A 16,125-nucleotide genomic window follows, 5' to 3' on the forward strand; every position below is an offset into this window, starting at 1 on the left:
CTCACACCCATTTCTCAAATAAGCAATGGAAGCAACACTGGCTTGTTCCAGTTTTTTGGAATTGTAGGATTTGCAGGTTTTCTCTGTATCACAGTACCGCCATCCTCTTCTACATATTGATGGGCCATTTTAAAACGTTTCCGGCAATTTATGAATAAATAATGACACTCTTACAATGAAAAAATAACTCCCAGCACTCCCATCACTTTAGGAGCACTATTTTAGTCTACTTGAGACGTGCGGCTTTTTCTCTCTTGGAAACTAACTAAAAAAATATGTTTTCATCCGTCAGTGTTTCCATGTGTTCTCAGAATCAGCGTCACTTGACAGGAAGGGTGGGAATTGTGACATAATGATACAATATTATTTAGTATTTTGCCAATGATAATATCACAATGGTGCATTGGGGGGGAAAATGAGCTGCAGTCCATCACATCAAAAGAAAACCTATTAGAAACACATTTGATATAAAATGCCAAATACATTCAATAATTTTATATAAGATATACTGGTGCCCTGCGATTGGCTGGCGACCAGTCCAGGGTGTACCTTGCTCCAGCATACCCCTGTGACCCTAATTAGGATGAGAAAATGGGTGGATAAGATATACTGTTCCTGCATAATATGAGTGTAATACAAAAAACTGTGATGCTTTTATATATATTTGCCAAGAAAAAAAATATTCACCAAAAAAACACAACACAAGTACATATTTATTTGCTTATTATATATTTATTCTTTTACGTATTGTTGTTATGTATTGTTAAAATGTATGGTTTTAGATGGTTATGCATTTACGTTATTTATTTAGCAGATTTAGAGACAGATAAATCCTTTGACATTCATCGCTGTGAGTTGTATGTGTGTGTTTAGTGCCTCAAATGCCATTTATGTTTCTCTCAGCGTTTAACAATAGATGGCACAGTAAAAGTACACAAAAAGTACATATTTTAAATCAAATTCAGCCAAAGTCGTAAATTACTGGCAAATTTATGCTTCCAATTTGGGGTTGTGTGCACCCAAAAGCCATCCAAAAAATGCAGCTAAAGCTGAAAAAACATAACATAATAAATAGGATACCGAAACTCGGTAACATAATGGCATAATGGCACTGGTGCTGATGTAAATGGTAGTAACTGGACCGAACAGACGGACAGGGACAGGAGCAGGATCAATTGACTGATCAGGAGAGCGAGCTCTGTCCTGGACGGTCCTTTGGACTCCGTGGAGGAAGTGGAGGAGAGAAGGATGTTGGCTAAGCTGACGTCCATCATGGACAACACCTCTCACCCGCTACATGACACTGTGGGTTCCCTTAGCAGCTCCTTCAGCAGCAGACTGTTACACCCACGGTGTAAGAAGGAGAGGTTCCGCAGGTCCTTCATACCGACCGCTGTCAGGCTCTACAACACCTGCACCACCTGAACCATGTTGTAGTCACTATGTATTCTTTACTTGCGTATCTTGCTTGCTGCTGTAACAAGTGAATTTCCCCGCTGTGGGATAAATAAAGTACAAATACAATACGAAAATTACGTAGAATAAGTAGAAAAGCAAAAGATCCGGTCCTTTCCTCAAATCAACTCTTTTTTTTTTTTTTTTTTCCTCTTCCTACCCAAGCTGCATTACAGACTTGACAAAACAAGTGATTCACTTGCCCGGTCTGCGAGCTTCACTCATTCATGGGTGCTCAACGAAGACTTGATTTTCACTTTTTTGGGAATTTTGCCCATCATCCAAAATCCTTATGTGAGACATGAACACACGTCTGTCACTTATTCCGCCTATAAAGCCCTCTATTTAAACAGCTCTAAAAACTCCCCAACGTTTTATAGTATTATATACAGTATATGCTGTGACCATGTAGTAACAGGCTCATCCGTGATAACATGTGATACTTTCATGGTTTTCTATATTTTGGTCATTTTAAGCATTCGTGGAACTTACTTCCAGGGCGCATTGACGTCACAGAGCCAATAGCACTGAACCTTACTTCTGTCGACAACAACAGCATAGAGAGAGCGTTTGATAACACCAATCATGGCAGACTATGTAAGCGCTGCAGCCAACGACTACTTTTTACTTTTACACCGCACAGGCAGAGAATAACGTTGCTTGGCAGATCCAGCTATAGTAAAACCCTAAGCCATTCTCAAAATGTTAGCATGCAACACTCGTGCGAAACGTTGACAAAATAAAACCCTAATAAACGAGACAGTCAGCCAGAATCCACTGCTTCAGGCTGTCCGGATGTTTATGGTAGCTTAAGGAATCTAAAAGTTGACTAACTTTTCTGCTTATTGCCGCAACCTTCTACTACACCTGTATGAGGCATGATTTATGACTTAACATGAACTTTTCCAAACTCACAGACGATGCAGCAGCTCCAGTAGCTTACGTTACCTCTCGGTAGTCGCCTGAGGCGTTGTGACTGAGGCACTGTGTCACTACGCCAGAAAAGTAGTTCTTCAGTGTTAGCTCCTATAATAACAATGTCGCTGTAGCTTGGTTAATATGCAGGTTACGTTATGTAAATGGAACAGTCTTGTGGAATTTTTTTTTTTTGTTGAGCGCTTTAATAGGCGGTATAGGTGCTTCCCATGACGCGCATTGTTAGCTGCCTCAAGCTAGTTGTTTTTCTCTCTTTAGAAGACACAGAAAAGAGAAAGACATGTGTTCATGTTTCACATAAGGATCGTGGATGATGGTTAAAATTCCCCAAAAAGTACAGTTTTCCTTTAACACGCCACAGCAGCAACACAACACTTCCTCATTAGCCACCAATTGCATTCACGGCAAGGTGCGTTCACGAACCACGGAATTTTTTACATCATTACTACACAGGCAGGTTTTTACACTAACTTCATTTTGCGCAATAAATACATGACTCATGCATATAGCATTTGCAACGTTTGTGCAAAGCTCACGGGAAAAGATAAAATAACATGAATAAATAAAAGACCATACATCAAAAATCATCAACAGCGAAAAACGGCAAACATTGCTCATGTCATTTATAATTCTGAAAACGAACCTTGTATTTGTTCCAGAAAATGGCGCTTTCCCATCTTCAGTCTCCTCCCTTGGCTCCCGCTAAGCTTACCAGGATTGTCATCTATCAGCGTCAGTGCTCTCTTTGCTGAAAACATAGAAGCCATGCTGTCTGGGACGTGGCGGCGCTCCGTGACGCATCAGCAACCTGCTGCAGCGCCTGTGGGGACCAACAGGGGGGTGACGCTGTGTGGCGTGCCCAGCGGTACGGTGGTCCTGGAGGCCCAGTATGATTACAACTACCGCGGCGCTGATGGGAGGCAGGTCTGCATACGGGAGGGCGAGAGGTTCATTCTCCTTAAGAAGACCAATGTGGACTGGTGGCAGGTGAGCCCAAAATGTCTCAATTTAGCAAAGCCTAATGAATGGATAAATAAACAATTATGTTAAAATGAATGCTAGCTAAATGGTAGAGCTAGTTATTAGCTTGCTAAATAGTCCTTAAGGCTTTCCAACACAACGTATTTTGAAACTTATACCTATACAGTATACCACAATGATTTACCCACAAGGCATCCTGGGAAGCCCACGCGCATACTTCCTCAACAGGACGTTACCCAGCATGCTTTAGGGGTGAAAATGACAATGAAATAGTATTGTTTTGCATCTATATCAGTGTGTTAGTGTTTATTTTGATAGCCGAAGAAGTCCATGTGATGCAGTTACATTGTGTGTTGTGTTATTTTTGGTTGCACCATGAGTGGGTTTGATAACCCGCTGGTTTGTGTAAATATAATTTAATTTTTATGGGTGTCTCAATTACAGCAGTGTGAAAAAGTGTTTGCCCCTTCCCTGATTTCTTATTTTAATTTTTTTTCGGATTTTCGTTTTTTTTTTCACATTTAAATGTTTCAGATCATCAAACAAATGTATTAGTTTAGTAGTCACAACTGAACACAAAATGCAGTTTTTAAATGAAACTTTATTATTAAGGGAGAAAAAAACATCCAAACCTACATGGGTCAGTGTAAAACGTGATTGCCCCTCCTGTTAAAACGTAACTTAAATTAGATTAATTGCGGTCTATTAGTCTGAAAAAGGTATTTCTAAAGCTTTGGGATTCCAATGAACCACAGTGAGAGCCATTACTGTACTCACAAATGTCGAAAACATGGAACAATGGTGAACCTACCCTGGGGTGGGTGGCCAACCAAAATTACCCCAAGAACGCAGCAATGACTCATCCAAGAGGTCACAAAAGACCCCACAACAACATCCAAAGAACTGCAGGCCTCACTTGCCAAGACGAAAACCACTGCTGAACAGAAAAAACCTTAAGGCTCGTCTCAATTTTGTCAGAAAACATCGATGATCCATGATGATCGATGATCCCCAAGACCTTTGGGAAAATACTGAACTTTTTGGAAGGTATGTGTCACATTACATCTGGCTTAAAAGTAACGCCGCATTTCAGAAAAAGACATCATACTAGCAGTAAAATATGGTGGTGGTAGTGTGATGCTCTGCGTCTGTTTTGCTGCTTCAGGACCTTCAGAACTTGCTGTGAGAAATGCAACCATAAATTCTGCTGTCTATCACAAAATTGTGAAAGAGAATGTCCGACCATCTGTTTGTGACTTCAAATTGAAACCAGCTAGGGTTCTGTAGCAGGACAATGATCCAAAACACACCAGCAAGTCCACCTCTGAATGGCTGAAGAAAAACAAAATGAAGACTTTGGAGTGGCCTAGTCAAAGTCCTGACCTGAATCCTATTGAGATGCTGTGGCATGACCTTAAAAGAGCGGTTTTTGCTGGGAAACTCTCCAATGTGGCTGAATTACAACGATTCTGCAAAGATGAGTAGGCCGAAGTTCCTCAGCAGCGCTGTAAGAGACTCATTGCAAGCTATCACAAACACTTGATTGCAGTTGTTGCTGCTAAAAGTGGCCCAACCAGTTATTAGGTTTAGGGAGCGATCACTTTTTCACACTGGGCCATGTAGGTTTGGATTTTTTTTCTCCCTTAATAATAACAAACTTCATTGAAAAACTGCATTTTGTGTTTTGTTGTGTTGTCATGGACTAATATTTAAATTTTTTGGATGATCTGAAACATTTAAGTGTGACAAACATGCAAAAAAAAAAAGAATTCAGGAAGGGGCAAACACTTTTTCACACCACTGTACTTTTTTTTTTTTTTTTACCATTCTCTGGTGTTTTATAGCTGTCCAGTGACATTTTATATGATACTATGTTGATATATAACAAAATACTCCCATCAGCATCAGTATGTTTTCCGCTCATGCTTTGCTATTCTAGCATGCTAACAGCTATTGCTGATGGTGGAAATGGTAACTTTAAATCTGAAAATGCAAACCAATCAAATCTAATTTGGCAAAATGGGTCCTTGATACATAAATTATTTTAGCCAGTTACGTGACATCAGCCATTAGGCAGTGTAGCTCAGGGAGTAGAGCAGGTCATCCGGTAAGTGGAGGGTCGGAGGTTTGAATCCTGCTTACTTCATTTCAGTCACTGTTGTTTGTTTGTGTAAAAGGTGCGGCGGATAGGAGCAGCAAGTAAAACAAAGCCTCTATATGTGCCCGCCACATACGTGACGGAGGTTCCCATCGCACCTATGGCGTCACCGCAGCGCCTCATCATTTCTGCCTCGCTCAACTCTAACGTCCACATACTGCCAAAAGTGGCGCTCATTCAAAGCCCCACAGATGTCTATCATGAGCAGCACCAAGGTAAAGTGCCAAACACATCAGTTTTAATTTGCTCTAAGAAATAATACATTTATTTTTCACACACAGCAAGCAAACCCATCTACCGCTCCATGGAGAACCTGAGCTCCAACAGTGCCTTCAAAGGTCTCGACACCAACGACACCATGACTTTAGGTGGCCGTTTCCCCACCTTGCCTCTCTCCGGGTTCACCTTCACGCCCAACTCTTCCGTCACCTCCCCTTCAAGCCACCTCACGGTCCCCGGGGACGTCTCGGCAGCTCAGACAGGGCCATCTTTAAACTCAAGGGTGGTCCCCATGATCACTCGCAGCCAGAGCTCCAGCAACCTGACGGACAACGTGATGGAGAACCCTTACGATGAGGTGGGCGCCAGCTTCAGCAGTCGCATCAACTACAGGGCGCCCAAGAAGTCTTGCAGCCAGTGGGATGTGGTGGGATCTTCTGGCAAGAACAACCACCTGCAGGTAGGAAGCACTTACATCTCAGGTACTTTTGGTGTGTCTGTAGAACATTATACAGTACAGTAGACGTCTATTTTTGATACTCTAATCATGCCTGGGCTATGCTGTTGTGTCTAGCCACTACTGTCCATACAGTTAGCTCCACATTTACGCCGTTACTCACACAGCAAAAACCAACAGGATGTCTTCAGACCCACTCATGGTGCAACCAAAAATAACAAGTAACACATATGGAACACACAATGTAACTGCACCGTATGGATAACATGCGGGTATCGATATACATGGTTACACACTAATACACATGCAAAACTGTCATTAAAGTGTACAAATAAGTCAATCACTGATGGGGATGGGGATGTCATACAACTTCATGTCAAAAAATCCAAAATATCCCTTTAAAATGTAGAGTGATTGACCATCAGACATCTGCATCAGCATCTGCATCTGCAACAGAAGGGTTTTAAGAACAAAAAACATCTTTAAAGGCCTCATCTCCATTTGGAATTTACAGGAGAGCACCAAACATGGGACATTGAAAAGTGGAAGAAAGTTGTATTCACTGATGAGAAAAAATGTAACCTTGACGGTCCAGATGGCTTCCAACGTTACTGGCATGACAAGGAGATCCCACCTGAGATGTTTTCTACCCGTCACAGTGGAGGGGGGTCCATCATGGTCTGGGGTGCTTTTTCATTCAGTGGAATGCTGGAGCTTCAGGCGGTGCGGGGTCGTCAAACGGTGGATGCTTACGTGCAGATGTTGCAGCGGGCATCCTTCATGACTGAGGGCCCTCGTCTGTGTGGTAACAGCTGGCTTTTTCAACAGGACAACGCTGCAGTTCACAATGCTCGCTTGACCAAGGACTTCTTCAGGGAGAATAACATCACTCTTTTGGACCATCCTGCATGTTCCCCTCATTTAAATCCCATAGAGAACATTTGGGGATGGATGGCAAGGGAAGTTTATAAAAATGGCCATCAGTTCCAGACAGACTGAATATCTTTGTTCTTTTCCTTGCATTGTAACATACTGTAGCGATGTCAGCCTGTGCCTTTAATAATCCCTCTAGAGTGTCAGTCATGCCAGTAATGACGTCAGGGCATCCCAGAATTACATCAGAGAGCATGCAAGGCATTATTCACTCTCTCTTTCTTGTCTCTAACTAAACTGTGTATTTGCTTAATCCGTGTAAGAAGGACATGCTGGTCTTTATCCTTTCACATTTCTCACACAAATACCCTTATTTAGATTGCAAGAAGAAAATACCCCACACACTTCGCAAATGTTTTTATTGATTTGTATTTATTTATTTTGTTAATTTTGAGTACAAATTCACACCACCGTGTTAGCACATGAGCAGAATTTTATTTTATTTTATTTTATTTTATTTTATTTTATTTTATTTTATTTTATTTTATTTATTTATTTATTTATTTATTTTCCCCCTGTCCTGTCCAGCCTTTAAAGCAGATAGAATTGTAGATCTAAATGCCGTCAAGTGCTCAACAGATTTACTCTGCCAGGGAGAAGTGTGCAGTGTTATGAGCAGAATTTTAGGTGATTCTGACATTAATTCCCTGGACCCCTCTAAAGCAGGCAAGGGCAAACTTTTGGACTTGCGCGCCACATTGGGTAAAAAAACCTTTGCTGGGGCTATAATTGCTAATAACTATAATTGTAACAGTCCACCGGAAATTCTTTGTGTTATTTTAGCTGTGAAAGTACTTTGATCCTTCTTTTCAGGTAGCACTTTAAGGATGTGAGGCTTGCTTTGCATTACTGCATGCTAAGAATGTCGTATTGACAGACCACCCCAAAAATGGTCTTGAATTTTACAGGTTTTTACTGAATAAGACAGAATGCTACATGAATCCCAGATGTGGGATTTACAATATGAGGTATAAAACAGCAATATCAAGAGTATGTGAACGTCCCTCCTTGTTTACTTCCCAGATAACCTCCTCCGCATGTTTTGCAACCAAGCAAAAACAACACAAAACACATGCTAAAAAACACCCATAAAATATAAAATATCACTTTTCTGCAGATTTTTGTCTCAGAAAGGTTCCTCCACCATCACATGGGGTCGAACTGCTTTCTACCAAAGCCTCGTCTTCCAGGAGCTCCTATGACATAGTTGCTATCATTACCATAATGACCCGTCCAAGTATATCACAAGAAAGCACAGTGTCTCTCCCTTCAGAAACCATTGGAATAATTTAGATAGTTCAATACTTAGGGTAATTTATAAATAGCTTAGCACATCTTATTGCCAGCTACATCTTCCAAGTTAAAGGTTTAAAAAAATAATTTGGAAACATCCAGCGGGCTGGATTAAAAAGCTTAACGGGCAGCAGTTTGCACATGTCTGGTATAAATGTTGCAAGTACTAGGACAGTTGGGACTTTAACTCAATACTGCCCTGTAAAATAATCATCAATACATCCATTTTCTAGCGCTTATCCTATTCAGGGTCACAGATGAACTGGAATGGTCGCCGGTCAATTAGGGGGCGCGTATAGAAACAGACAACCCTTGAGTGGGCACTGAACCCACTCTGCCTGCAACAGAAGTCCAGTGAGTCAACCACAAGACCATTAGTGACTCATCAACACTTTCTTCTTTTTAATCCAGAGTGTGACGTGTTATTGCTCAGGGTTACAGCTAGGGGTGTCACGAGACACTCAGTTCATGAGATGAGACGATACACGAGATTGGGTCTAAGAGAACAAGACTAGACAAGATTTTAACATTACTTTTAAGAAAAGTACAATGAAAAAATATTTATAAAACCTATCTGCCAATATATTGCAATCTATTAATATAATTCTTACTACGTTGCACTCTTCTTCACTCTGTGTGCATGCTAGCGGCCCCGCCTCCACCCACCGAGACGAAGAGACTGTATGACTGACAAAAGGGCTCACTCTGTTCATGCCGTACAATGGAACAAACGCACCAAGGTGCCAACCAATGCATAGAGTGAATCCTCTTCCTCCCTCCAACCAATATTGGTGGCCGTTTCTCCTCTCTCTGAGCTTTTTATCATGTTCATTTTCACTTCCATGGTGACAGCTTTCCTTTTCTTTGGTGCACTGCCGCTTGGGAAACATAATGAAGTCCAAAAATGTAACTAATAAAATGATTCTTGCACATGGCACGCGCTGTATTCTTATGCTGCTTGTGACAAGTATTCTTCCGCCAGCAGTATTGAGTAAAATTTATTTATTATAATTTAATTATACAAAATACTTCTTACAATAGTTCCATAATTTAATAGTCTGAGGAAACCATTGTGAGTCAAATAATTTTTTTGTGACAGAAAACATTTCTAGCTAAATAATACATTAAAACTCAAACCTTATTTGTATATTTAATGAATGTAAATGTTTAAGCAGACTTCAGAATATGCCCACAGTTAAAAAGCAACCATCCTGTTTATGTAAGCAGTTGAAGTGTACACTGATGTGAAAGTGTTGCCTTTATAATTTTACATGTAATTGAGCAGAATCCATAGCGTCATGGCCAAGTTACCTTATTTTGACCTGTGTGCATGACTCAACCTTGGTGCATTAACTTTGATAGCGTTGTTACATCAGGTCTGGTGTTTTGCAGCAGTTTGAAATGCTCTATTTCTTCCTCCAGGTTCCGACAGAGTCCTATTTGTCCCAGCTGTCCTGGCAGGACTCGCCTCTCTATCACCAACCCCAACCAGAGAGGCGTCCGTCGCAGACCGAGCCACCCAGCCCGATCCCAGGTCAGCCTCCTGTCCAGGTGATGGACCTGTGGGAGCAGTATGTGGATCCGGCTTCTCTTAGAAGCTTCTACGTCAACAGCATCACCAAGGAGAGATCCTGGAAACCTCCCCGAAGAGCCCGTGGAGGAGCTCCCAACAAGAAGGTGCTCCTTTGCTGCTGTTCTTCTCCTGAATTAACATTCATTACAACTGTGGGCATTTTAAGAGTAGGATTAACTGAATTCCCTCCAGGGAGAGGTGAGAGAAGGGTCAGGGTTGAACAATTAAAGAGTAATCTCATTTATATGCTTGCTCTATATCAGTGCAAAAGAAATATTTTGAGACAAAGAACTTAATTTGAACAACAAAACGGGCTCCATATATTTTAGATTTGATAATATGATTGAAAAAGGATTGCACCCGCAGGAATGATAGGACATGTTGTCACAGCTGGAAGCTTGTGCATGGGGTGAGACTCACATATGGCTCAATATGACGTCAATGACCTGATATTGAATGTGAAGCTTAGCAGGTTATTTGCACATTTGAAAGAACATGCCAATGACACTTCTTTGAATGGAAATGACATTAGTGAAGATTTGGACCCTGAAATATCAGATTCAACATCATTTGTGTTGGTCCATCAGCTTGTAATAAGAAAAATGGCATTTTTTCTTCCTACAAATATTCTCGCAAATAGCTTAAAATCCTGCACACCAGCAAAAATGTTAACACTCTGTACATCTGTTTACTGCCACTCATTTCTTATGTCTCTTTTAGGTCAGTCCGGTGCAAACTAAAACGTTACCTAGAGAAACCAGCCTTCTGTCACTACCACTTCCTGCCACTGGCAATGGAACGATGCACAGGGTAAGCCCCCTGCATTTCTACTAAGCAAATAAAAAACACACCAAAAAGAAAAACATAGTGAACTGGAAAAATGGAAAGAAATGGAAAGATACATAGGCTACTTTATTAAGCTTCACTTTTTGTTTATTAAGCTAAAACCAATCAAATGTGGGTCAAAATATTCCAGGTAGTTCAATATAGTGTGGGTCACTGCAAATTTTCAGATTTTTGTTAAAAAAAAAAAAGTACAATTAAGCATTGAGATTGGTCGCTTTGTTCGTCGGTTCGTGAACTCACCATAGTTGTGTTCTGTGAGACGTGAGAGAAGCTAATGCAGTCGTTTCTTGCCACTTTGCGGCTTCACTCTATCACGTTTTTCAAAAATACAGTATATTAATTAATAAATCATGCTGTTTAGTGGTTGAATACTGCCTGTTTTTAGCCAAGAAATATACATATTTAAACAAAATGTACATATTTTGAAGCATTAAAGTGGAAAATGAAGTCAAATAAAAATATAAGGCATTCCGAAGACACATTGAAAGATGGACTGTATGATATGTAGTATGTACACTGGTCGATAGGTGTCAGTAATAGTTACTGTAATGTTCAGTGAAACATGCAAGCGCTGGACTTGATTGGACGACAAGCTTTTATTGCAAGTTTGAATGATCTCACAACAGGCACTATAATCCCTAACATGAGCTACTGTTGCAGCCGTTAACCCACGCCAAGCTAAAACCCAACTCTCCCTGACCTCAACTCTGAATTTCTGTGTGCGCCACCAGAACACATTTACAGCCACACACACAAGTAAGAGTCTTGTTTATGTCCTAAATGACTTATTTTTTCTTATTATGTTTACTATATTGGGTAATACGAGTGTAAAGGTGGCTGTAGGATTCAATATTAATAAATCTTTTTTATAGAATATTTTCATAGTTATGGCATACAAGTTGTTTAGGATCTGCTAAATAGTACCGTATGTTGTTTTTTTTTGTTTTTTTTAGCATTTTTAGAGCCCAGCCATAAACTAGCACTCATGTAGTCACTTTTACATTTGTATTACCCAATATAGTAGATAAAATAAGACATATTAGACATAAATAAGATAACAGACTCACACGTTAGCAGTTCCATGTTTTTTTTATGGACAGTGTACTTCCTGCTGTGGCTATTGTGTCATCAATGTATTGTATTGGCGGCTTTTAATGGCTTTCCACACGTATTTCCCAATAAAATAGACAAGATAAGAGTAAATAAGCCATTTAAGATGTAAATAAAACCCGTGTTCGTGTGTGTCACAGTAAATGTGTTCCCTAGCATCACGTCTGGCCATCGACAGCAAGTTGCCAATGTAAAATTCAGTACTACATTCACAATTAGAATGCTTCTTCTGCCTTGTATTTGTATTGTATTTCATGTAGCTGGTTCATTTAGCCAATTTTATGCTTAAAAATGCTTAATTTAGGCCCCGTACAATTTGCTTAAATATGCATATTTTTCTCCTAATAATAAGCAGTATTCAACCACTAAACAGCGATCATCGTTCATTCATTCATTTTTTAAAACCCATAATGGAGCGTGCAATGTTCGAACGGTGATGTGGCAAGGGACGACGTCATAAACAGGTTTTCTATGCTCTAACTACAAAAATATTCCATTTATAAAAAAGGAATCCTACTTGGCAGAAATGTGTTTAGTTTAGTTATTAAAATATGTCTACTGTGGTCCTTACTCAGATTAGTTTTTTGTTATTTTTTTTGTCAGTTGTCATAGAGGTTCATTCTTGCTTATAGAATTGTATTCTTTACTATTTTCATAGGTAAGCATTCCTCTAATGCTTTTTACTGGTGTAATAGTCCATAGTGTGCTCATGACGCTGGCACTTGTTTTAATTAGGTGCCTCTGTATTCTTATCTCCGTGTCCTAAACGACACAAAAAAATCATGAGTTATTAATGCCATTAACGCATTATTCATGCACAGTATGCTTAGAACAAATAGCCGGGCCTTGGCACGCCTATAAAGGCAGGGAGAGATAAAGTATTAAATAGTTTTCCTACTTGTGAAGCCATTGTCAGGCTGTGTTAGTCATCCAGACTTGCACTGTGCACCAAATTAAAGCTGAGCCAGGCTAAATTAAAAAGGGGGATTACATCTCAGTATTTGCCCCATCATTGCAGACTTATTTGTTTTATCTGTTAACTGCCCCCGTGACGCATTCGTCCTCTCACATGTTTTTTGGCCGACTAATCCCCGAGAGGGAATAATAAAGTGATGCCTCTTGATCCTCAGATGGAGAGAGCGAGCCTGATTTTAAAAGCAAAATATTGCTACGCTCGTCAGACTTCAACCCCTTCATGACCTTGCAGATCCACCCCTTTTGCTTGCTTGGCTTTTAAACAGCATTCGGCGGCTTTGAACGTGGCTTTCTATAGGCTGAAACCATGTATCAGTGTTGACATCGGCGTCACAGAGGCTGATCCAGATTGTTCTAAATGAGTATTTAGCAGCTGGAGCTTGCGTCAGCCTTGCGTCAGTATTTCACACCTAATAACGCTCATCAAATATAGATATATATGGAATAAATATACACGATCAAAGGCACGATTCCCCTGTTAAGGTAGTGTGAGGTGCATTCTCTTGACCTACATGTGTCACTTTACATTCTGCACTACATGGAGCAACTGAGCAGGAAGTCAGCCCAATGCAATGCCTCAGGTTTCACAGGACATGATCATAATCATAATGATAATTCATAGTCAACCCAGTCACGGTTATATAGTAGCTTTTTAGTTTAACACTGTGAGCTGATGTCGATGTCTAGCTGTGACATAATTAGGAATTGCCCGATACTTAAGTATTGTTGAATTATTTCTACATACCGTAAATGCTCCAATCTACAGTCGCCTGGTGCGTGGTCTACAAAAGCAAATATTCGCCAGTGTCAAAAAACATAACATGTGGCTGTTGGCAACCTTAAAATATATTTTTTATTAGATTTGTAGATTGAAGACTTATTTATTTAAGAACGACAGCGACATTGCATAGTAATCAACATTTTCATGTAAATATGCAAGATTATAGCCACGTGCTATTTTACATCTTTAGTCCCTGAGGGCAGGTTGATGTTAAGCACAGTAACAATAACATTTTACATCAAAGAAGAGAAGAGAAAACAGTAAAACAATAGGCATGAAAGTTTTAAACTGTGATCCAAAATGAGAATTTTTGTTCTTCTACGCTGCGATACCCTGTTCAAAGCAATAACATGGTCACCAAAAAGCTCTGTCAGACGATCAGTTACAGTTGTCCTCCGGTGTGGTGGACCACCATCTTGGGCCCACCGAACATGTGCCAACCAACTGTTTCGTTGAAAACGAAAACGCAGCGTTCCTCTGAGAGTAAGAACGACATGCTCATTCAACATTTGGGGGTAATCGTCACCGTTGATGTTTTTCGTAAAAAGTACGGTCCAACAATTAAACCATTTCCGACAAGACCAATTTTGTCGGAATAACCTGGGTATCGCAGCGTAGAAGAACACGTCTTCCTTCAATTTTAACGCTTTAATTTTTTTGTAGGATTTTTTTTTTTCCCCACCGGAAAACGGGTGTTCAATCATGCATGCAATTATGCAATAAATGGTGGTATGGACCGAAGGATGATGTCCATACCAACATATGCAAATAAAGACATTTCATCAAAATACTCAATTGTAACTTTAGTGGCTACTTTTTGGAGAGTCTACTTTGTTTGATACATCCTGTAATATCAGCAAATTCACAGAATAGAAGTTGACAAAGTCTTTGAGAGTCAAGGAGTTTGACTGACTCACGTGTGCTTAACGATGACTCGAGTTTTACTGACTTACGGCTACTAGAAGAAGACTCCAATTTCACTGACTCACGGCAACACGATGCACTGAATCACCGGTACTCGACTAAGACTACTGTAGAGTTTCACTGACTCACGGGGGCACGACACACTGAGTCATGGGTACTCAACTAAGACTTGAGTTTTACTGACTCATGGGTGCTTGAAGAAGACTCGAGTTTCTCTGACTCACGGGTGCTCACCGGCCGAATTGTGATTGATTGGGGTAAAAGTGAACAAGGGAAGCTGCGTTCCATTTGTCACTTCCACTCCTCCCACATCCACTTTCCCTCAGCTCTGCAAGTGACCTCGGCAGTGAAGTCATACCAAGTGCCTCGGGGAAGTCAACGAGGGCAGCTCAAACTGCTATTGGAATGCAGCCTAAGACTTGAGTTTAACTGACTCATGGGTACTCTACTACAACTCGAGCTTCACCAACTCACAGGTACTCAACGAAGACAAGTTTCACTGTCTCACGGGGGCTTGACAAAGACTTGAGTTTCACTGATTCATGGATTCTCAACAGAGGCTCAAGTTTCACTGCTTCATGGGTACTCGATGAACACTAGGGTGTCACTGACTTACGGGTATGCGACTAAGACTCGAGTTGTACTGACTCGCGGTGGCTCGACAAAGACTCAAGTTTTACTGACTCATGGGGGCTCGACGGAGACTCCAGTTTCACTGGCTCACGGGTGCTCGCCAATCATCTCCAAACTTGTTGTGCATGTTTATTTATTTATTGGTTTATTTGACAGGACAACGTACATTAATTACCATTGCTGCAAATGCACGTGAATTAGCCAAAAGGCTATTTTTCATCTGTTGGACAGGTGTTCAAAATGTCTTTCTAAAACAACAGTAAAAGGATTATAAAGAGAGCAATGCAAATATAAAAGATTATAGATGCACCTATACAAACCATGTTAAAAGATACAGTGTACATACAGCATTGGCCACAGTGTAAACATTGGATAAAAATGACCAACAAATTTTTTTTTTTTTTTTTTTTTTTTTTTTTTTTAATTTTTTTTTGACCAACAAATTTTCAAAACACTCAAAATACTGAAACGTACATCAAGTCAATGGAGACACAAGTGACAGCACAGTTGGGATTCGATAAATAAACTTATACTGTGTGAGTTTCTGGGAGTGAATGGAGTACCCAGTTCACTTCAGTGAGTGACTCATAAGAACTTGAATCAGGAAAAGGAATGAAGTTTTCCATCACTCCAGTGTTGTACTGGAATAATGTGGTCAGGAAGTGTGTGGAAATCTAGCTCAACTTCCAATAGCTGAAATCCTGTTGGACTTCTTCAAACAGCAAATTGGTTGCGACTGAATCAGCAGTGCCTCTGCTGGTTGCAGCAAAGTAGTGCACTCCATTTTTTTCCCAATAGCTTTGACAGGATTAATCGATTAAATTGTCATGTCACTAAATGGGCATATATGA

General features: G+C 40.3%; 1 protein-coding gene across 5 annotated transcripts in view; it reads left to right on the forward strand.

Annotated features, from left to right (window-relative positions):
* arhgap9 (Rho GTPase activating protein 9) overlaps nucleotides 1-16,125 on the forward strand; it is a 61,941-nt gene that overhangs the window by 17,228 nt on the left and 28,588 nt on the right. For 3 of the 5 annotated variants that reach the window (XM_054784322.1, XM_054784319.1, XM_054784320.1), the window contains exons 2-6: nucleotides 3,051-3,378; nucleotides 5,550-5,745; nucleotides 5,812-6,209; nucleotides 9,855-10,109; nucleotides 10,726-10,815. In XM_054784322.1, the coding sequence (XP_054640297.1) occupies nucleotides 3,157-3,378; nucleotides 5,550-5,745; nucleotides 5,812-6,209; nucleotides 9,855-10,109; nucleotides 10,726-10,815 (1,161 nt within the window). In that variant the 5' untranslated portion in view covers nucleotides 3,051-3,156. The remainder of the gene's footprint in view (nucleotides 1-3,050; nucleotides 3,379-5,549; nucleotides 5,746-5,811; nucleotides 6,210-9,854; nucleotides 10,110-10,725; nucleotides 10,816-16,125) is intronic. The other 2 variants (XM_054784323.1, XM_054784321.1) reach the window with 1 other exon arrangement.

Source organism: Dunckerocampus dactyliophorus, chromosome 8, assembly GCF_027744805.1.
Source record: "Dunckerocampus dactyliophorus isolate RoL2022-P2 chromosome 8, RoL_Ddac_1.1, whole genome shotgun sequence".
In the NCBI taxonomy this organism is placed as follows: domain Eukaryota; kingdom Metazoa; phylum Chordata; class Actinopteri; order Syngnathiformes; family Syngnathidae; genus Dunckerocampus; species Dunckerocampus dactyliophorus.